General features: G+C 40.7%; 1 protein-coding gene across 1 annotated transcript in view; it reads right to left on the reverse strand.

Annotated features, from left to right (window-relative positions):
- RGS6 (regulator of G protein signaling 6) overlaps positions 1–13,614 on the reverse strand; it is a 198,078-nt gene extending 184,464 nt beyond the window's left edge. Inside the window, exon 1 of the mRNA XM_061998135.1 lies at positions 13,519–13,614. Coding sequence (XP_061854119.1) covers positions 13,519–13,602 — 84 coding nt within the window. The 5' untranslated portion in view covers positions 13,603–13,614. The remainder of the gene's footprint in view (positions 1–13,518) is intronic.
- Between the last annotated feature and the right edge of the window lie 6,370 nt (positions 13,615–19,984).

The raw sequence follows: 19,984 nt of genomic DNA on the forward strand, positions 1-19,984 counted from the left end.
TGATTAAAGAAGGAAGAGGTGGCTGTGCTGAGGGGCAGAGCTTCCCTCAGCAATGCTGACCCCACACTCCTCCAGTACCTGCCTCCACAGCCAGCAGAAACCACACCTGGGATTTGGAGCAAGCATGAGCCAGGACAGGATACCCAGTAAGTTATCTGATACTTCAAAATTCACAAGAACTTTATTACTACCTTTAAGTTTATCAGGTCATACTACCTCAGTGCAGAAATACTTTCATACACTATTATTACAACCGTATTTTAATTCCAGGATAGCGACTCCAGAGGAACATCTTCGTTTCATTTCTCATATTTTCATCGTGTCTTGGTTTCCCTTGGCATCAGAAGAGAAAGAAATGCCAAAGCCTTCTCAAAAACAAAACATGAGCTGCCTTCTGGCAACTGTACCAGCACGAAGACGTCACTGATACAGGAAGGGAATGATGCAGGATGAGCAGTGCTTCTGATATTTTTCATTGAAAGTTCCGAGGCAGAATGAAGTCGACTGAAGTAAGAAAGAAAAACAGAACCCCAGATCTGTGATTTTTCTCTCCACTACTGACATCACAGAATATTTTCCCCCTCTCTTTTCCAAACCTTACACACAGCTATAAATATATTCATACACTGTACCTATGCAAAAATCCAGACATTAGCATATGAATGCACACACCTTTACATGCATGAATGTCAGTACTGTACATGTGTGTGCAGCCTGTACTAACAGAGGCATTTTCTGCACTGCTCATACCTAACAGTCCAATGGTTACTCCGATTAAATTTCCTCTTCTTGCTTCATTTCCTACCATATCAATTTTCAGAAATTATAGAGAGAGGATTTTAAGCTTAAAACAAGTTTAAAAAATTTGGCCCAGTCTTCTGTTGCAGCGTCATGGAGGGAATTTATGAAGAAAATTAGAATGATGCCACAGAGTGATACCAGCAGCTGCCAGCCCCTTCTCACAAGCTGAGAAAGAAAATGCAAAAGGCAGTAGAGAATGGGGTACAGCCTGTATTTTCACCAGTCCCTTTCTCCCCATATTCAGAAGTGTACCTAGAGATCCAGGCTGGCCACGAGGGAGCACAGGAGTGCCTTTTAGCCACAGTCCCCACCAGAACAGGCTACCATGATCAGAAAACCTCCTTAGACATCAGGTTTTGCCCCTCTGGTAACACAGACAGTGCAGCATTACCCTCCTAGCAATTGATTTTCTCCCTGGCATTCAACCCAAGCTTTCCAAGCTGTAACCCGTGGCCAATGTCCTTTGTTATATCATCCGGCATTACTAAGAAGTTCTTGGCTCCATCAGCTTTGCAATTACTCTTCAGTCTTCTGTAGGCTACTGGATTTCCTCTTTGCCAGGCTCAACACATGCTCTAGGCTCCTGATTGTTTTGGTAGTCTGCACCATTTGGACTTGAAGCTCTCCACTGAACAAGCTTTACCTTCCTTGCTACCTGTCACAGCCTCTTACAGTCACATTGCCCTGACTTTAAAAACAACACAAGAATACACTAGTTTTTACCACTCTTCCACTTATCTGAACTTCTTTTCATTCACAGATGACATTCAAGAACAAACATAGCTGAGTAAACACCAAAATACATGTATGTACACACACACTTTTCTTCATTTACAAGTAAATTATTTAAGGCAAAGATTCAGCAATGCTTTCTCATTTGTACTAGTAAAAGCCCCGATCAAAAGCTTGCTGAAGGCAAGGGAAGCATATCCAATGACCTTAATTGCTTTTGGGTTATGCTATTAACAATCATAAAGACAGTAAAATCTGAATTAGCATTTTTGCAAAGAAAAGTGCAATTAGGAGGTGGGAGAACTCCAAAGTAGATGTGATGTCCTTCAGAAGCTGTGCTGGGCAAGATCAAATCCCTGGCTTAATATGGTATTAAGGCAGCTCTCAGGCTTTAATGTCAGCTACTGACTGACTGCTTCTTTTTGTTAACAGTGGTAAAGGTATCAGTCTCAGCATCTGGGACAAATTCCAATTTGAGTTATTACTCAAATTTGATCCAGCCAAATCCTTCTACAGCATCTTTGGACACAGAACACTTCTTTGGCTCTCAGTATTAAGCAGCTTTCAGCTTTGAACTCGATACTTATTCAACCAACAGCGGCTGCATTTCAGTGCTCTATGAAATTATTATGTACAGTAAAATCTCCAGAAACATGATGGGTATTTCTTTTTAATTTGAACTTATTAGTTAGAAAGAAGCCCCATTCTACAGAGGCACATCCAATTCAGCAAATTCAACCTGGATTTTCTTAACTTCATTATTAACTAAATTACTTCAGAATTATAGTAGGTTGGAGCAAGATATTAATTCTGCCTGGGACTAAACTACATAAAGCTACTGGCCACTTGTTGTGGCTTAAGCCCAGACAGCAACTAAGTCCCATACAGCCTCCCACTCATTTCCCTACTGGTAGGATAGTGGGGAGAATTGAAAGAGCAAAAACAAGTGGTGGGGTGAGCTAAAGACAGTTTAACAGGCAAAGCAAAAACCATGCACACAAGTAAAGCAAAACAAAGGATTCATTCACCACTTCCCATTGGAAGTCAGGTGTTCAGCCACCTTCAGGAAAGCAGGGCTCTATCAGATATAACAGTTACTTGGGAAGACAGAACCCATCAACTCTGAACATCCCTTTTCCTCCTCCTTTCCCCTTGCTTTTATTGCTGAGCCTGATGCCACATGGTGTGGGATATCCCTTTGGTCAGTTGTCTCAGATGTGTCCCCTTGCAGCTTCTTGTGCATCCCTAGCCTGCTCTCTGGTGGGATGGGATGAGAAAGAGGCCTTGACTCTGCCAGCACTGCTCAGCAATAGCTGAAACATCCCTGTGTCATTAACACTGTTTCCAGCATAAACTTTATGAACACACCTGAGCCAAGCAGCTCTACAGCAGCACCAATGAAGTACATCACTGCTGCCACTCAATAGCGCCAGAACAAATACTGTGACCCACTTCATTCATTGGAGAGCTTCTTTATGGCATGGGATTTGATGCTAGCAACTATTTCCCCTTTAAGAATGAGCAACTCTAGGATGATATTTCATCAGGCCGCCATCTATCCTGTGCACTCCCACATGACACAAAACCAGCAAATTCTTTTCTCTCCATTTCAAAGACAATGGGGGGAAAAGGCACAATGAAAACACTACAAAAAGACATTGAAGTAAAAGGTGATTATTTCGTCATCAAATTCTTTATACATTGAACACAGGCATGGGACAACAGTTCCACCACAGCTCTACCCAGCTGGGATTTCCAATGCCTTTAGGAACCCAAGATTGCACTTCAGCAACCACAATGACAAAACCCCCAAAATGTCAGATGCATCAATTGAGGCCATTGTAACCCCAAATGATTAAACCAGGGTGATCTAATATTCATACTTTCCCTAGAGTATGTCTCTTTGTTTTCGAGTGCTGTCTTGAGACTCCTTGGCAGAGAGGAAGACTACAAAGTGCAGCTGAGCAGTTCTCACGCCTGAACTGCTCTCAAGACAGCACTTTGAAACAGGAAGAGACAGGGCTCAGGAGAACATATAAATATCTTATAAGGTGCTGGAACACTCAGTAATTAATTTTTCAGCAAGGAGAAGCTTTTATTTCAGCAATGTGTAAAAAAAATGTAATAAAATGTTGAATTCCATACCTAGTGCCTGGCTAACTCATGCTCGATTCAGGAACCTGCATAAAGCAGGCCAAGAGCCCCTGCTTTTTACTTCACTCAATTTCTATGGCACTAGACAAGAGTTATATTTACATCACAGAACTCTGTGGAAAAAAAATGTTTTCTTTCTGAATGAATGTAAGAGAAAAAGAGCAGCACTTTGGCTTTAATTAAGACAAGAGGAGTGGGGAGCAGTTTGCGGTGTGTCAAAGATACCAAAAGCTTTACCAGCTTCAGCGCAGAAATGCTTTTGTCATTCTGGAGTCTGGGGTAGGTTAGACAATGCACAAAAGCATCAGCCACACCAAACAGGAATGTCCAGTTTTTATGGGAGCACTACCTTAAAAGTTACCATAAGCCAGATTCAACATATTGTCTGATCCCTCCTCTCAATCTGCACACCAATTTTTCCCGAGACTCTTCCTACGCAGTTTTAACCCACCTCTCCTCAACATGTTGCTCTTCCAACATATGGGTCCACTTGACCTGTTCGAAGCTCTTCTCTGCAGTCCTAAGTAAACAATTAGTGCTAGCTTCAATTAGCTCCCTGATTAATTGACCGGCTATATCTGCCAAGGTCTGGAGGATAGCTTCAGATGTGCACCTAAATGGTTTGCAACACATTTCCACTTTCAGACAGGAAGGCACAGAGAAGAGAATTTGTTTCTTGTGATGTTTCTGGAAAGATTTCCAAGATCAAGAAGTCATCAGACTGGAATCTGAATTTTAAAAACTATGAAGTTCCCCAGACCCTTGATCTCACTGTAAGAAAGAAAGAAGTTAAGTTTCCAGACCACTCCTGTAGCCCACCACCGATGCAACGGTCCCATGTAAGGATGGCAAACAAGATCGCTTTTCTAAACAGTGTAATGGTTTTGACACGTTGTTTCACTCCACAAAACAGATATGGTATTAGTAAAGACATGAGAGGAAGGAAAAAAAGCCAACAGAAGTCAGGAGTCCAGTTGTGACAACACACACCTGAAACTACAGGACTGGCTTCGAATACCTGCCTTTAATGAGGCAGCAAAAGAACTTAAATCAAGGCAATGTGTTGGGTGAGTGCATTGCAGTACTTAAACTAGACAAGGTTTTCCTCTCTAGATTTGAGAAACACACCAGGAACACAATAGAAATCTTTACTGATACCTTGTACACAAGTTTTCATCAACAGTTTCTTTAAACTAAAACAAAAGTCCTCATCCTGATGTCTCCAAACAAATGTACCCCAAAGCATCTGGTTCCTCTGGGAGTTATAGAGCTGTTTTATAACGATTTGCCTGTTTGTTCAGCTGCTTGCAAATTTACTGAACTAACACTGCACAACAACTCTTATTAAATATTTCAGATGTTTCTTTCAAAGGTCTCATCCTTTGGAATCCAGGAAGATGATACTGATTTCCATTAGGTAAACATTTTGACAGTGGCAGCTCGAGTTTTGTACACTAAGCATTCTGCAGAGGTAAAAAGACATTTCTTGGATCAGCTTCTTGCATTAGCAGTGGATGCTAAAGACCTGAAGGGGCAATGTTTGAGGGGAAAAGAAAACATAAAAAGAAACAAAGAACAACAACAAACCAAACACACACAAAAAAACCCCCCACACATAACCCCCAAACTTAGCAAATACATACGGGTACAGATGGTGAGGTCACCAGGTTACCAGAGTATCACAAAACAGATGAAATATTCAGCGCTCCAGGTGAAAGCAAACAGACTGACTATCACCTTGTTGCTCTCAGCAGTTACAAACAGCTCACTATAGGCAGTGGAAAAGTCCTTTTCCAGCACTGCACAATCTCTTAAGATTGCTATTTACCACCACAGACAATATCACCTTAACTCTGTTTAATTGTCACTGGTGTTTTTCTAATTTCCCACAGAATCCATCTCTCAGGTCCTGTGGATACAGAACCCAAAACCATAAGAGTCAAGATGGACAGATTAGTATTTTCTGGACATCTCAATTCATACTATTTCAGTGTCTCCAGGGTAATTTCTTTTGTAGGGGGTGTCTGCTACAAAATCAACTGGAATGACATTTCCAACAGACTCACAAAGATGTGGCAAGTTGTCGTCGTTTTCTTAAGCTTTGTATTTAAGCCTAGATGCAAGGTGTGAGCTTAGAAGCCAAAGCAGCTGCCTCCTCTCGAGTTATAATCTCCCTCCATTAACCAGTTTCCCAGCCAAAGGATTTTGCTTGCCCTGTTCAAAATCTCTCCGGCAGCTGTGACACTCCAAGAGTGAAGCTGGTCAACTGCTGTAATAAACATCCAAAACATAAAGACACTAGGGAAAAAATAACTTAAGTAATAGAGCCAGTTTACCCATTCCTGCATGTTTTGGCAAGTCATTTAGAAAGAAGCATCTCAGCTGTTTGTCCTTGAATGCTCCAGGAAGCTCTCTGCAACTTGACATATTTCAATGATTTCTCTGGTCATTGACTCTTTCTCAACATTTCAACTGAATGCATCAAAGTCAGGAGGGTAAAGCAGTGTCCACCACGGAGTATATGCCCCAGAGCATAACCACCATCCTCACCCTGGCAGATGAACTCAGTGCTACTGAGGAAACGGTGGCCTAAAAGACACCCAACCTCCAGTTCATTTCCATCAGCTTAAAACACCTACACCATAAGAATGGTAAGGCCAAACGAAACACTTGCTGGGGGGAAAAAACATCATCAAGAACCTGCAAAACAGAGTAGGAGCATGCAGCTTCCAGTATGCCTTTGCCTGAACCTCAGAGGTGACCCAGGGCCTTGTTCTGTGGCCAAATGTTTCTCAAATAAATCAAGTTTATGCAATTAAAGACAACAATGACAGCAATGGACTACAATTAGAGCTTGCATGCAGACCACAAGTGGAGTCGGATACTTTTAAGACTGCTAAAGAACTGCTTTAAGTACTTCTAAACAGCTCTTCCAATTCCAAGTCAGCAAATGCTGGTTTTTAAAAGCAATCTTGAGTCATAACTCTCTCCAAAATGCATCACCCTTCCAGTCCACTTATCCTTTCTGAATATTTTTGGTGCATTCTCCTTCAACCATTTATTTTCCCTTCAAGCACTCAGGAATGTCAGACACATAAAAGGAACAAAAAGACAGAACTAGAATGTAGGCCATCACTACAAAACTGTCACAATTTCATACAAGTTTGGGTCAAAGTCTTTCCTCTGCTCCCCTGAAACTTTCAGACATCTCAAAAGAGAGAGGAAGAGAGCACCATTGATGCTAAACACACTGTGAACAATTTAAACACTTCTTATTGTTGAAAAAGAAAACAGTTTCTTTCTTGCATGAAGAAGGAATAAACACATTGAGGTATAACAAGTTAAGTGCTTTTCAGTAAAAAAAACCTTAAAAGATAAAAAATTCACACACTACCAAAGCAGGTCACTTTTCCTGGTAAGAGGACCAAGAAGAAAAAGCACTTATGCTCCCTGTTTCCAAAGAACAGATGTTTTAATGTTATTAAAACAAAATGATGGCTCAGTCACTGTTTTCTCCATAGTAGCTTTCCAGATCCAAGCCAATGGTTGAACTATCTTCACTGTACAGACAACAGCAGTGCCATTATTGTAGCTCTGTTTTTCCATGCATAGAAAAAATATAATTAACACAGCTCCAGTTAATTTTACTATTAAGAGCCCAGCAGGGAACAGTGTAACTGACAAGAAACCAGTGCTGCCAAGGCTTATGTGACATTTTGTGCAAGGTATTGAATGGGCTAATTTGTACATAGTTACAAGCCCAATGTTTAACAAAATTGTGTGGATTTACTGATGGGGAAAGGCATCTAATTACAGTGTCAGTGCATGAAATATTCCCTTTATCTGGGGCACCACCAAAACAGCTCCTGCTGCCACGGTCATGCCAACAAGCAGAAGGGAATTGTGCTCGCAAATACAGAGGTTGTTAAACAGCCTCCACAGCACTCTAGTTCCAGGTCTTCTTGCTAAAACTGACGCTGCAAGACATAAGGAAAAAAACCATGGGCAATGGTAGATCCAGAGAAGGTAATTCTTAATATAGAATGGTCACCAAACCTGCTTTCATCAAACGGGCAAAAGGTACAGCTCAAAAGAGCAGGTAGAGGAGGAGAACAGAAGTGACACCTGCAGCACTATCCTCTGAGGAGGCTGAGACACAAAACCATTTCCACCTAGAATTTAGAAACATATCCACAGAATCATTTCTATTTTCAACCTCACAGAACCCCATTTTTACAAAATCAGAATGTGAACAAAACTGGAGTTGACCTGTTTTCTCTCTCAACCAAGAAATGGATCTCAATAATTCATTAACGCCTTCCTTCACTAAATTCTTCCCATCTATTCCATTCCACTCTTCCTTAAAGCACTAGAAAAGCACATATTTTGTCATTTCTCCTTGTGTATGCCACAAATACGCATCACTTTACCTTCAGAGGCACTGAAGTATCGGTGCAAAGTATAATTCCCAAAGGCTTAAGTACAAGGTAATATTAATGAGCTCTATTAGCACTGAAGACAAGCCAAGTAGAGAGACATCTTATATTAATTAACATCTTGCTCATTTTTCCTCCCTTCTTCAGACATGCAGCCTTTAAACTTAAATGTTGATTATCTTCAAGAATGCCAATACAGTTCTTTGTTAAGCATTCCTGTGCACTTCAGTGGCTGGTTAAACGGTTACTATTTCCATTGAGCTTTGGAGAGATGGAAAAAGAAGATACAAGACAACAGCAGCACTAAAGAAAAAAGAATGAAAGCAATTGCTTCTCCTTGAACATGGTATGACAGCTTCTCATGGAAAAAAGGAAGTGTGCTTCAAACTGTCTTAGGATGCAAAACACAGGTTCCTAAATGGATCTTCATTTGCATATTTTCATGGTCCTGCACATGTAATTCTATTTATTGAAATGAATCCTCCCACTCAAACTTTATTGCAGAGCCCTAAGAAATAAGTTTATAGTTCTCTGAAATGATGATATTTTTATTAATCAGGATAGCATAGATTTTGTTTCACATGCATTTCACTCAATTCCATCCAAACTCTTTTTTATCTTAATATTAGGGTTCAGGAGTATGTCTGAAATGGGCAGAAGCTGCCTCCTGGAACAAGTTGGGCTGGCAGCTCTCTACTTTATTACCTCATTTTGGTTTGGTTTTATAAATGAAACAATCCTCTGGCTAAAAGAGTGCTTTAGGGAGAAGGAAAAAACAAAGAACACTTGTATTCAGCATCTTGCCCAAAACAACATACAAAAGTACATCAGCAAACAGTGAAAATAGCCCAAGACCATAACTTAAAATGCTGACAACAAATATACACTGAATGACATGAGAAAGATGTTGGGGTAATGAAAGAGAACCATTTCCAAAACTCCATGGCTCCAAGCGCTACACTTAGAATAGCATAATCTTACCCTGTAGCTGAACCTTCCCTTTTTATCTCTGTATTCTAAATTTGCACTGGTTGCTTTGCTAAAAATATACCTTGAAGCTGTTACAGCTACTGGTCCTGTCTCATCTTTTTTCTGCCTCTGAGAACAGCTAAAGTAATAGATCTCTGTAATTAGACTTATAGGTGCAAGAGACAGTCTGTTTCAGTTACAACTAGGAGCAAAGATGAACCAGAGAGCAAACAAAACTAAATACACTTAAATAAGACAATTGCTTCTGAATATGAGGAAAACCTTAAAAAAAATGAGTAGAACCATAGTCTTATCACCAAAATGTCTAGCTACAAAGAGAGACTCAATATACAAGTGCTAAGGCCACCTTTACCAAGACCAGAAAGACATTTTCCCCTGGGTAAAATGCAAACAAATGATTCTGTGCATGCATTATTTGATATGAAAGATTTAAGGCATATAGGATATATAATAAATTATAGCATATATACAAACAGATAGAAAATATATTAAAAAGATGAATGTGTTCCAGGAATATATCCCCTATTTTAGGCCAAGAAAAATGTAAAGGTTATTTGTTCATCCTCGTTACTTCAAAGGCATATAAGTATGTGTGTGTATACATATATTTATATGTATGCATTTATATATCTAAAAAGAGGAACCAGAAAACAGTTATTCAGGGTGTACCTACCTACCACGTTATGTGCATTTTCGCATTTGCAGCTTTGCATACCACATACAAATCTGAATCTTTAACTTCAGCTAAGTCCTACCTACCAGTGCAAGACAAATGATGGAAAAAAGTGCCCAGAAGCCCTTCCTGCAGGTGGATCACCTCCACCTGACTCTTAAGACACATTCCTGCCAATTGTATGGCAGATTTATTTGTCTCTAAACAATGATTCAAGTCAGCTTCTGAAGGCCTCTGGGCACTAACTTCTTGCAATTTTACACTAATGCCTTAGATCATTAATCATTCATACATGTCTAACTGATGTGGAAATCAAACCCACAGTCCCCATCTTTACCACAAGGTTCCCCTGACAGCCACAGTCAAGGTCAGTGGCATTAGCTTTGTTCAAGGACACTGACACGTGCCAAACTTCAGCAGTACAAATTGTCTCCTACTGCATGAATAAAGTGGGATGGACAGTCCCTGGTCAAGGTAATCTGAAGAAGGTACAAACATAAAGCTAGAAAGACTCCTTGTCTCATTGCATCTTCTTCTCTACTTCTGTAGAAATAACATTACACAGGCCTCTCAAAAAACATGCCTACACCTATCCTAAAACCAGCTGGCTTCCTTGGCCACACAACTCACACTGTGGCTACCCTCGAACTCCACTTTGCTGACAATTAGGAGCCATGGCCTAATTCCCAGACTCATCATCTGCACCAGCATCTTCTCCAGGTTGGGACAGACCAAGGAAAACATGGTTCCTCACAGAGCAGCACTTGAATGGTGATACAGTATCTGCAGCACTACTCCTAGTTCTGCAACTAGTCCAGGCTTAAGTACTGATAGTTACAGAGAGACGAGAGGATGCACAAATCTTCAGAGTGGGATGCAGCTTGTTTAATTATACATGTCTACCCTGTGACATAAGTACCTGACAGCTACTTGTTGCAGCACTCATGACAGTCAATGGGGACCTAGTCAACACAGCTCATTTAGTTTAGGGTACAATTCATTTTAACAAGCACAGGGTGAGGCAAATCATACCCTAAATGCTACTTACCCTAATGAGTACATCTGCACTGCCTACTTCACACACAGATGCCTTTCGGAACAGTAGGGCAACACTGAGCATTTTGAATTTAAAACATAACATGCCTCACAACTTGATAAATATCAGCCCCCAAAAGGTTAACCCTGAAGGTAGAAGAAAATAAGACATCTCATTGTGACCATCTGTTGTAGCAATCAAAGTAGTTAGAACCCATTTGCCTGCAGGAGCCCATAGAGAATATCACTAACTAATTGGAGTCAAAATAAATTAGTTTGTTTTGTTCTGCATGGCCAAAATCTATCCCAGGTAGTTTTACCTAAGTAAAGAGAACAGCCTGTTCTAGACTTTACTCCATACACAGACAAGGGTTGCTCCAAAGGGACACTTAGTACCACCCAAGATCAGATTTGTCCTCTACACATGTGTAACTCTCACTAGTGACCATAAAGAAAACCAGGCTACCACAAACACCCTCTTGGCCTCTGAATTTCAAACAGAACTGAGCCATCAAACAGCATCACCAATTTAGAGCCGCACTTCTAGGGCTTTCCTTCCACAAAATCCACAAACACGACAGTTACGACAAGCAACAAAAGAGCTGACACTCAACAGCAGGAATTACTGTGGTGCTGTTATTTGAAGGTCACCCTTTTTTCTTTTTCCTCAGGGAGATCAACAATTGCATCTCAGGACACCCACTGTGTGAAGCAAACCTCTTCTTTTACTGTGACACACCACCAACGCTGCGCTGTATGGTATGCTGGCAGATTGTGTTCTGTGTTTCAGGGAGTCCAGTGTTTTTCTCATTCATTACTGGCAATCAAGCCATTTGAAAAGAAATGAGAGATGAAGAGCTAAACACTCATTTGGAGAGAGGAGGGATAATCAAGAGAATAAAAAGTCTTATCTCAGATTTTCCACATGATTTCTCAACACTAAGTAACACATAATTGATGTGCAATACGTATCAACTAATAGCAAACAATAAATTACATTTAGAAAGTCAATCACCAATGGAAGTTAACTTTGAAGAACAGGTAATATTAACCCTACTCATAAAAGCAACAAAAACTCTCAACAGAAAAACCTGACAGATGTGTTGGCTTCATATTGATAACACAGAATACAGCATTACTGAACAATGCATGGGGCATGCTATGCTGAAAGATAACTATGTATTTTGACAGAGGATTGTATTATGAAGGGCTGACAATACTGAGGAACAAATGTTATGTGTGCATTCCACACTGACACCGCAGAACTTGCAAAGCCTTATACTACAGTGACAATAATGAAACACTAGAAGGCAAAGAAATGAGGAAATCCTGAAGGAGAAATGCCATGAGATGAACAGAAAGTGGATTCTATGCAGAGTCACAGATGTAATGTTCTGATTCTAGATCATGCAACCAGAAACTTCTTACATATCTGCTTCAACCTGCTGGGGTGTTGGACCTCTCAGCAAACAGGTTCTAAAAAGATAATCTGACTGACTACTGCTACTTCCAAATTAGCAGCTGAAGTGTGTTCATAACACATTCAAAACAAACAAGCCTACACATTACCCAGAAAATTCTCCCGTGTTAACAATTCCAGATTCGAAACCAAAGATGCAACAACTAAACCAAAATTGCCGTTATCCAAAAGTAACACTTGGAACAACTTATGCTCTGTGCAAAACCTAAACTATTTTCTCAGCATATGAAAGTCATCAAGATTGAAGTCACGCAAGCAGCAAACAGCACCACGTACACCCAAGACGTTTTACTTATTTATAGCTATTTTGTAAGGTGTAAAAATGAGTGGAAAATATATCCTGTGATTTTAGCTGGGATTGTACTATGCAAGGAAACCTGATTTGAGCTAGCATTGTAGCTCCTGAGTTAACAGAATGGTTATCTGAGGCACACAAGGCATTTTCTTTTGGTCAGAACCATACAGCATTTGCGTGCTACGTAAGAAACATTTGGCAAGCTAAATGAAATATATTCATGTGATTTCTTTAAACTACAAAAACTCAGCCTCACAGATAACAGATACAGCGCTCCAGAGTAAGACAATATCCTATCAAACAGGGCAAGAGACGCCTTTCCTTCATCTTTTTTACCACCTCTAAAGTATGTCAGAAGAAGACATTATGAAAGAATGTTCTTTGACATCGTGCATTGCTGTTATTTTACCTTTGCCTAATTCATTTCTCACTAGCACTTGAGAGCTTTATCTTTAAGCAACGCGAGTAACAACAACTGCCTTCAAAGAATCAGCCTGTAAATTATGCAACAAAACCACAGCACGAAAACAGAAAGGTTTTACACTGAAAGGTTTTGGTGTACCAGCTGCTTTATGCTCAGTGTAATAAAACTTGGATGGAATGCACATTTATTTTAGCTAGACGTGGTAAATTTGAATGATTAGCTAAAGGCACATCGTAATGATTCACAAAGAGTTCTAACTCTCAAGTTATTAGTTTGTCATCAACTATTTCATACTAAAAGCATAAACTCTTCCACTTAATAGAATGAGACTGCCAAGTTCTCAAATGCTATAGTTTTAAATAACTGCCTACTCAACAACTATTTCAGCCGTGCATCCAAGCAGCCCGAAACAAACCTTTCATTGCAAAACACACGCGGGATCCTTTTAAACGCCAACCACATAAGAAAAGATTTTTTGGAGCAGTTCCAAATCCCTACCTTTCTGTAGACTATCATGTTGGGAGAACTCTCCTCTGGGTCAGCGCTTTCCACATTACTTGTCTCAGTGGGTGCTTGGGCCATTTTTGCCTCTCGTCGCTCAGACTGCAAGGACAGAAGCAGAAATCAGCATCACTCCGGGTGCACAGCTAAAGACATGCAAATACCTCCATGACAGACAAGGATGGCACAAAGGGAACTGTGCTCCAGACTTCCCTTTGTGCAGCATTTTATCATACTGTGTCAGACTGATTTGAACTGATTTGTCTTAAAGCACAATGCCTCAAGAGTGAGGACCACCAAATCACATACAGCTGTGGCCACAGCCCCCACACACATTTCTCACCCAGTTCTGATCTTTGATCATAAGCCCCCATTCAATAAAAGACCAATTAATACTTCACACGCTTCCTTTCCTTGCTACAAGGCACAAATGGCTTAGATCTTCCCAGGAGCTTTTGAGGTACCCTCAGAGAAAAAGCCAAGGATGATTAAAAGTTTGCTGTGAGACTGAGCAAAACCACACTAGAATTGGCAGGTGCAGCAGGCTGTCAAGCACACTAAATGGTGTGGCCTGAGGACACTCCAGGCTAACTCCAGCTCTCCCCAGCCCCAGGGGAACCAGGGAGGTATAGTTGCTTGCTCAGAGTAAGCAGCTTCCCTCAACTCTTCTCATGATACATCCAAGAAGAGGCAGCAGGACACAGACAACCAACCATGCATAACACTTAGTCTGAACTATCATCTAGAAGCACAGAAGTGCTGCTTTCTCCAGGTCACACCAGGCTTAAGGTGAAAACTTTAGGGTTGTGGTTTGGTTTTTTGTTTTCTTTTAAAGGCTGAGTGCAGGGAGGACATTTACATTTTAAGTCAAATGCTGTATTTTAAATTTTGATTCCACCAGCACCTTTGACATGTTACAACTTAAATTGAACACTGTTGTGAGGGCATGTGGTGACCTTTCCTAGCCTAAGAGGTAACATTGCCTCTTACAGACATTGGCATTTGACAAACTCAATCTCTTTGACATTGAAAGTATGGAAATTTCCCATCTTAACTTGTTATTAAATATTGAGACCAAAAAAAAAGTCAAAGTGTTTTTACACATGCATGAGTTATACATTCATTTCTAAAACAGTTCAGTGCTAAACCACCTCCCTTATTCATGGAAGAAGATACTTTCATACTCCTTTCGCTACATACTTTAGACACTCCCACAGGCCACAAAGTGCATCAAATGCAAAATACACAATTATATGTATGATACAGCCCCAGGTTGTATTCTAGCTGTCACCTATCAGTCCACAAAGACAAATAAAGTGCCAAAAATCAACCTCAGACCACGTGCCTCTGTCTCAGCAGTGAAAAGGCTATTGCTGTAACATGGCATCCTTCAACGGAGCCAGAAGCAGCTGAGATAGCCCTTAATAGACATTTCTGTCTTTTATAAGGTACACGTGCACACACACAACTGTGGGCACAAATGCATTTGTACGTGAACATATTAACTTTGTAATTCAGCAATCACAGAATCTCAAGGGCTGGAAGAGACCTCAAAAGCTCATCCAGTCCAATCCCCCTCTAGCAGGAACACTTAGAGCAGGTCACACACGAACTCATCCAGGTGGGATTTGGACATCTCCAGAGACAGTCCTAGCTCAAATTAAGTGACATACATGTATACCACCTTTCAGAGGCATGTTCAGACCAATTTAGATCTTATTTTATATGTAAAGGACATAAAATGTATTATAACGCCTATTAAACTCTCATGTCTTCCTGGAAGTCCGAGCACTGCACAGTTGTGCCAGGTTATGAGCCAAAAAGGAAACGGAACAAATTCTCTAACCTAAATTAATAGTTGCAAAACAAATAATCACAGAGCACAAGTGGTGAAAGGTAGAACATGTCAAAATTACAGCACTTGGAATGATTTACACTAAGCTGCATTTTCACAGCACTTAGTCAGGATTTCAAGGCACCAAAGAACGAGACTGGAGGCATCATCACTCAATTGAACAGACCAGGAACTAGGTAGAGATTTTACATAACGTTCTGAAGGCAGAATTGAAAGCATATGTCAAAGTCACCCAAGTCTCAGTTTCACCTGCAGCATATAAAGATTGCACTTGCTGCTTACATTATATCTGAGATTACATATGCATGCTTGAAAAGAAAGCAACTGCAATTCACTTTGAATTGAGCAATGCTCCTGTAAAGAAGAAATCTCCAATTCCTAATCAAAAAGCCCTCTGCAGGATTACTTCACTGTGCTTCACTCATTGCATTATTCACTTTGAACATCCCCATTTACAAATTTTGTTGTTCTTGTCATACTGTCAGCTCACTTGATCTTTTCTGATACTTTAGGATTTTCCCCCATAGCACATCATCAAAGCTTTTCATCCGCTGTAGTGCAACAAGGCAAAAACCTCTTGCACAAGATGCAGTAGTGGCTATCACACTGTTCATGGTGACATGGAGGCAGTCATCAATTGCCTCTGAAGATATACAAAAGGTAATCAATACAAATGAACTTGTAGCTGGAAGAAAAAAAAAGTATACAAGTGCTTTTGGTTGGTGCCCAGCATCTCCTGCTGAGTTTTGGTCAGCAGCAGCAGGAGCAGGGTCACCTTTGCAGAAGTGAAAGCTGGATGGATGTTACAGGGGACAAGACTGGAGACAAGGTAGGGTGTACCCAGAAGCAGAAGGTGTGGGCATTCCCTCTCTACAGCCTGGGAACTGCTGGTGCTGCAGTGAGCCTCAATGGGATCCCTGGAGCTTCCCTGCACTCCTACAATTTCAACCTAACTAGGTGTCCTCACCAGCCCGAGGACCGTGCCACCGACTTCACACCCGATGAAACAGACAAACCGCTGGCTACATAGCAGCAACACTTCAGACCGAGAAGCAAATTCAGCACTTGCAACCAAGGAGCAACATCAGCACAGCTCCATCTCTGCCTGGGGCCAGAGTAACCAGGGAGAAGGGCAGAGAGCACAGAGCCAGGTCTCCAGTGATGCAAGCTGCCCGCTCCAAACACAAATGACACTGCTTACATTCCAAATACAGGGTTTTTTACCCTAATACTACATTAACTGCTGCATTTGCAAACCTTTCATTAATATAATGGCATAGGAAAGTCCACAGCTGTCTTGGATAGTTCTCTGTTACAAACAAACCAAGGAAAATGCAAAGACTGGTGTGAAAGAATCACAGGACTAATTTTTCAAGGGCTCCTATTCAAATCTACTCTTTTTACACCATTTTTTGCTCACCGCCGATGCAAGCCAAAAGTCAAGGCTAGGTCACACTACACAGGTTAAAAACAGAGTCTGTCCTCTGAACTGATAGCAAAATAGATAAGGGTGTCTTTACAAACAAAGAAGCAGCAATATAGCTTTGCAGACAAGTGGCTTAGCAGGCCTCAGCTGAGCTTTGCAGGTGGCACAATGAGGCTTAGCAGGCCTCATCTGAAGTTTGCACTGAGGTAGTTTAGCAGCCTCATTTGTGCTTTGCAGAACCATACAATCCCGGGAAGGAATACATTTATACAGATGAACTTCTCCACCCTGGGAGACGATGAGACATACAATGTGTAATGTGAAGCAGGGTACATATTAGAGCAAACAGGTAATAGGATGGGGAAGTCTGTATCCTCTGAGCACTTCAGATAATAGTCTCAGGTGGCTGGCAAGTTGGGATAAAAGGAGGCTGCACCCTCCATCAACTTGAGACACCTCACAGGAGAAGGGCCCAGTTGACTCTCCCTTTATTTGAATAAAGTTTACAGGACTCCTCTCTGTCTCTGTCCTGAACACTGACCTCTGGGCATTAGATTTTTCCCAACACAACCTTTCTCTAAGCACATGTTTGCAATGCACCATCCAGAAGAGAATCCAGCTCTGCCTTACACATGTAGAAATTTTAGCTACATGGGGCAGCAAAGTATGAACACAAACATTTTATTTGGGTTTAAAGAATAAACTTAAAAGTACTTATGCACAGTCTCTATTAAAGAGCTTCATCAATAACTACAGAAGAGTACTGCCAGCTCCTTACTCCTACAGGCAGTTTACGAGTGGCTAACTCATACCAGTCTGCATCCACACACCAGCAACCTAAATCCAAATGCATAACTTATAAAAAAATAAAGAAAAAGTCCCTAATTTCCAGCTTTCAGGTAAAAAAGATGCTGTTTTCCCACAGCTCTCTCTGACAATTGCCATGCTTGCAGTAATCCAGACTCCTCACCAGCAAAAGCGATAAAGATTGAAAACCCTTTGTGTTAACCGTCCTCTTGCTCTGTCACACACAAGGACCAGTCTTCAACTTCTTGTTTATAGATAAGATGGCCTAATAAGCCTTAAAAAAAAAAATCCTCAAAATATATTAACAAGAGAGGGGGCATTTGCCTCTCTGATTCTTTTCTCCTTGTTATACTTTATTCTTTATTATAGAACAGCTCTGTTTGCTGAGAAACATCAGCAGCCGCTGACAAAATGCACTGAATCATGGTAAGAGTTTTCTCTCTCTCATCTGATTAGGCTCCTCAGACTCTCCCAAACAAAAGAGAAGCTGCAAAGATATGTGGCTCCTATATGTCACAGAAGGGATCAGTGAACTCTGTTAAACTGGAATAACCAATTTTTTTTAAATGCTCCAAAAAAAAGCAAGAAAACCATTTTTCTCCCACAGCTCACCTCTGTGGAGTTTCTGGCACAGAAGTTTAATCATACAGTCTTAAAGACAATAACCTTTACATTTTCCTCCATAATTACTATCAGTATTTAATCTCTCTCTATATGTCAACTCAATGAAAACAGCCAGGTAGTTAATTAAGATATTCCCACTAGTGTTCTGAAATACCTTCATTACTGTAAGGAAAGACTACTGTAAACAAGACTGCTGTTCAGAAAACTCTTACTGGAGCAAAAACCCACGTTCTTCAAAGAAGTTACTGCATCTAGGAGTACTTACAGACTCTCAGTTTCATAGAGCAGACAGAAAGACAGACAAACCACAAAGTGGAAAGAAATTCTGCAAAAAAAACCATTTCCTTGATAATATCACCTGGATTTAACAACTCAATACAAGGTCATATTTGAATTCTTATCCTGCATTTTAATCAATAACTTGCCAGCTTAAGAAGCAAAATTCACAGTGCAAAACATTTCTTGCACATCCAAGATAAAGTTTTGCATCTTATAGCTATCTCATTTTAATCCCAGAAAACAGAATCTACTCCATGAATATCCAGGTAGATATCCATCAGTGTGGCTCAGCTGCAATGAAATTTGGGGTGGTGGTGAAGTGAAAATTACCTTTGTGCTATGGGATTCATATATTTCAGGGTAGGTTGTCATTGACATGCAGTGCTAAGGTCAAATCACGAGAGATTTGGGGCTTTATCACATGGTCACAGCGTAAAATGTAAGTTCATGTCATTAATATCTAATCAGTTTTGTCTAATTAGTGAAACACATCTAGACTACATGACTTTTCACATGCCTGAAAAATCATATAACCACAAGCCTTGATGAACTGGTAATTACCTAACAGGAAAAATCCCTACCTGGTCTGCTAGAATATTTAGCTGGAATAGATCATGTTATTCAAGTGACAGGAGGGGTAAAAAAATGGGTTTTAAATTGGTTACTCTGAATTCAATTAGTCCCCTCCATTAATATTAAGTTGATATTTTATATCCATTACAAAAGTGTCTCTGGAATTGCACTGAGAAGAAAGAAGCTTCTCCTGGTTAACTATTACTTCGTGAAACTAGGACTTGGGCATGCCAAGCAAGGTGTGTATGCTACAGGACAACATACAGAAGTCATCCTGTTTACCACAGAGAGGATCCCCAGGTCCAACTTGAGCTATATTCTGTTCTTAACAGGTGCAGCTCAGTCAGCACTGCTTAATTCATCTCTACTCTTCCTTCAGAAATAAACCTGTACAACTACTTAACTAACTTTCCAAAGTGGAACTGATACAACATCCATCTGAACCAGGCAGAAGACTGGAGCCAAGGCGAAGACCCCACCATTTCCTCCAGTACTCTTACTGGTATGGAAGGGTAAAGGCTGATATTACACACAGCACTGTCGACCACTATGCTTAGCAGAACAAGACTCTGCAAGCACGCTCTTGTCCTGAACCAGATAAGGAGGACATGAGAGCTAGTGAAATGAGGGCTGGGCATGCCCACGTAGGGAACCACAGCATCTTCAGACTAAAGGGTCTCTGGATATCGGGACACTGCTACCCATATGGAGGGGCAGCAGAGGGAATCTGCTTTCAATCCATGAAGCAGAACTTCTAAAGTATCTAAAAATCCTTCCAATGATTGTTTAGGACATCAAATTGCAACTGAAGGTACTCTGAAAATACTTTCCCAGTGGAAGATCCTCCCAGACCTCCTGTGCCTCCTCGCAAGTGCTGAGCACTGCGGTACTATCAACAA

Source organism: Colius striatus, chromosome 6 (genome assembly GCF_028858725.1).
Source record: "Colius striatus isolate bColStr4 chromosome 6, bColStr4.1.hap1, whole genome shotgun sequence".
Lineage (NCBI taxonomy): Eukaryota > Metazoa > Chordata > Aves > Coliiformes > Coliidae > Colius > Colius striatus.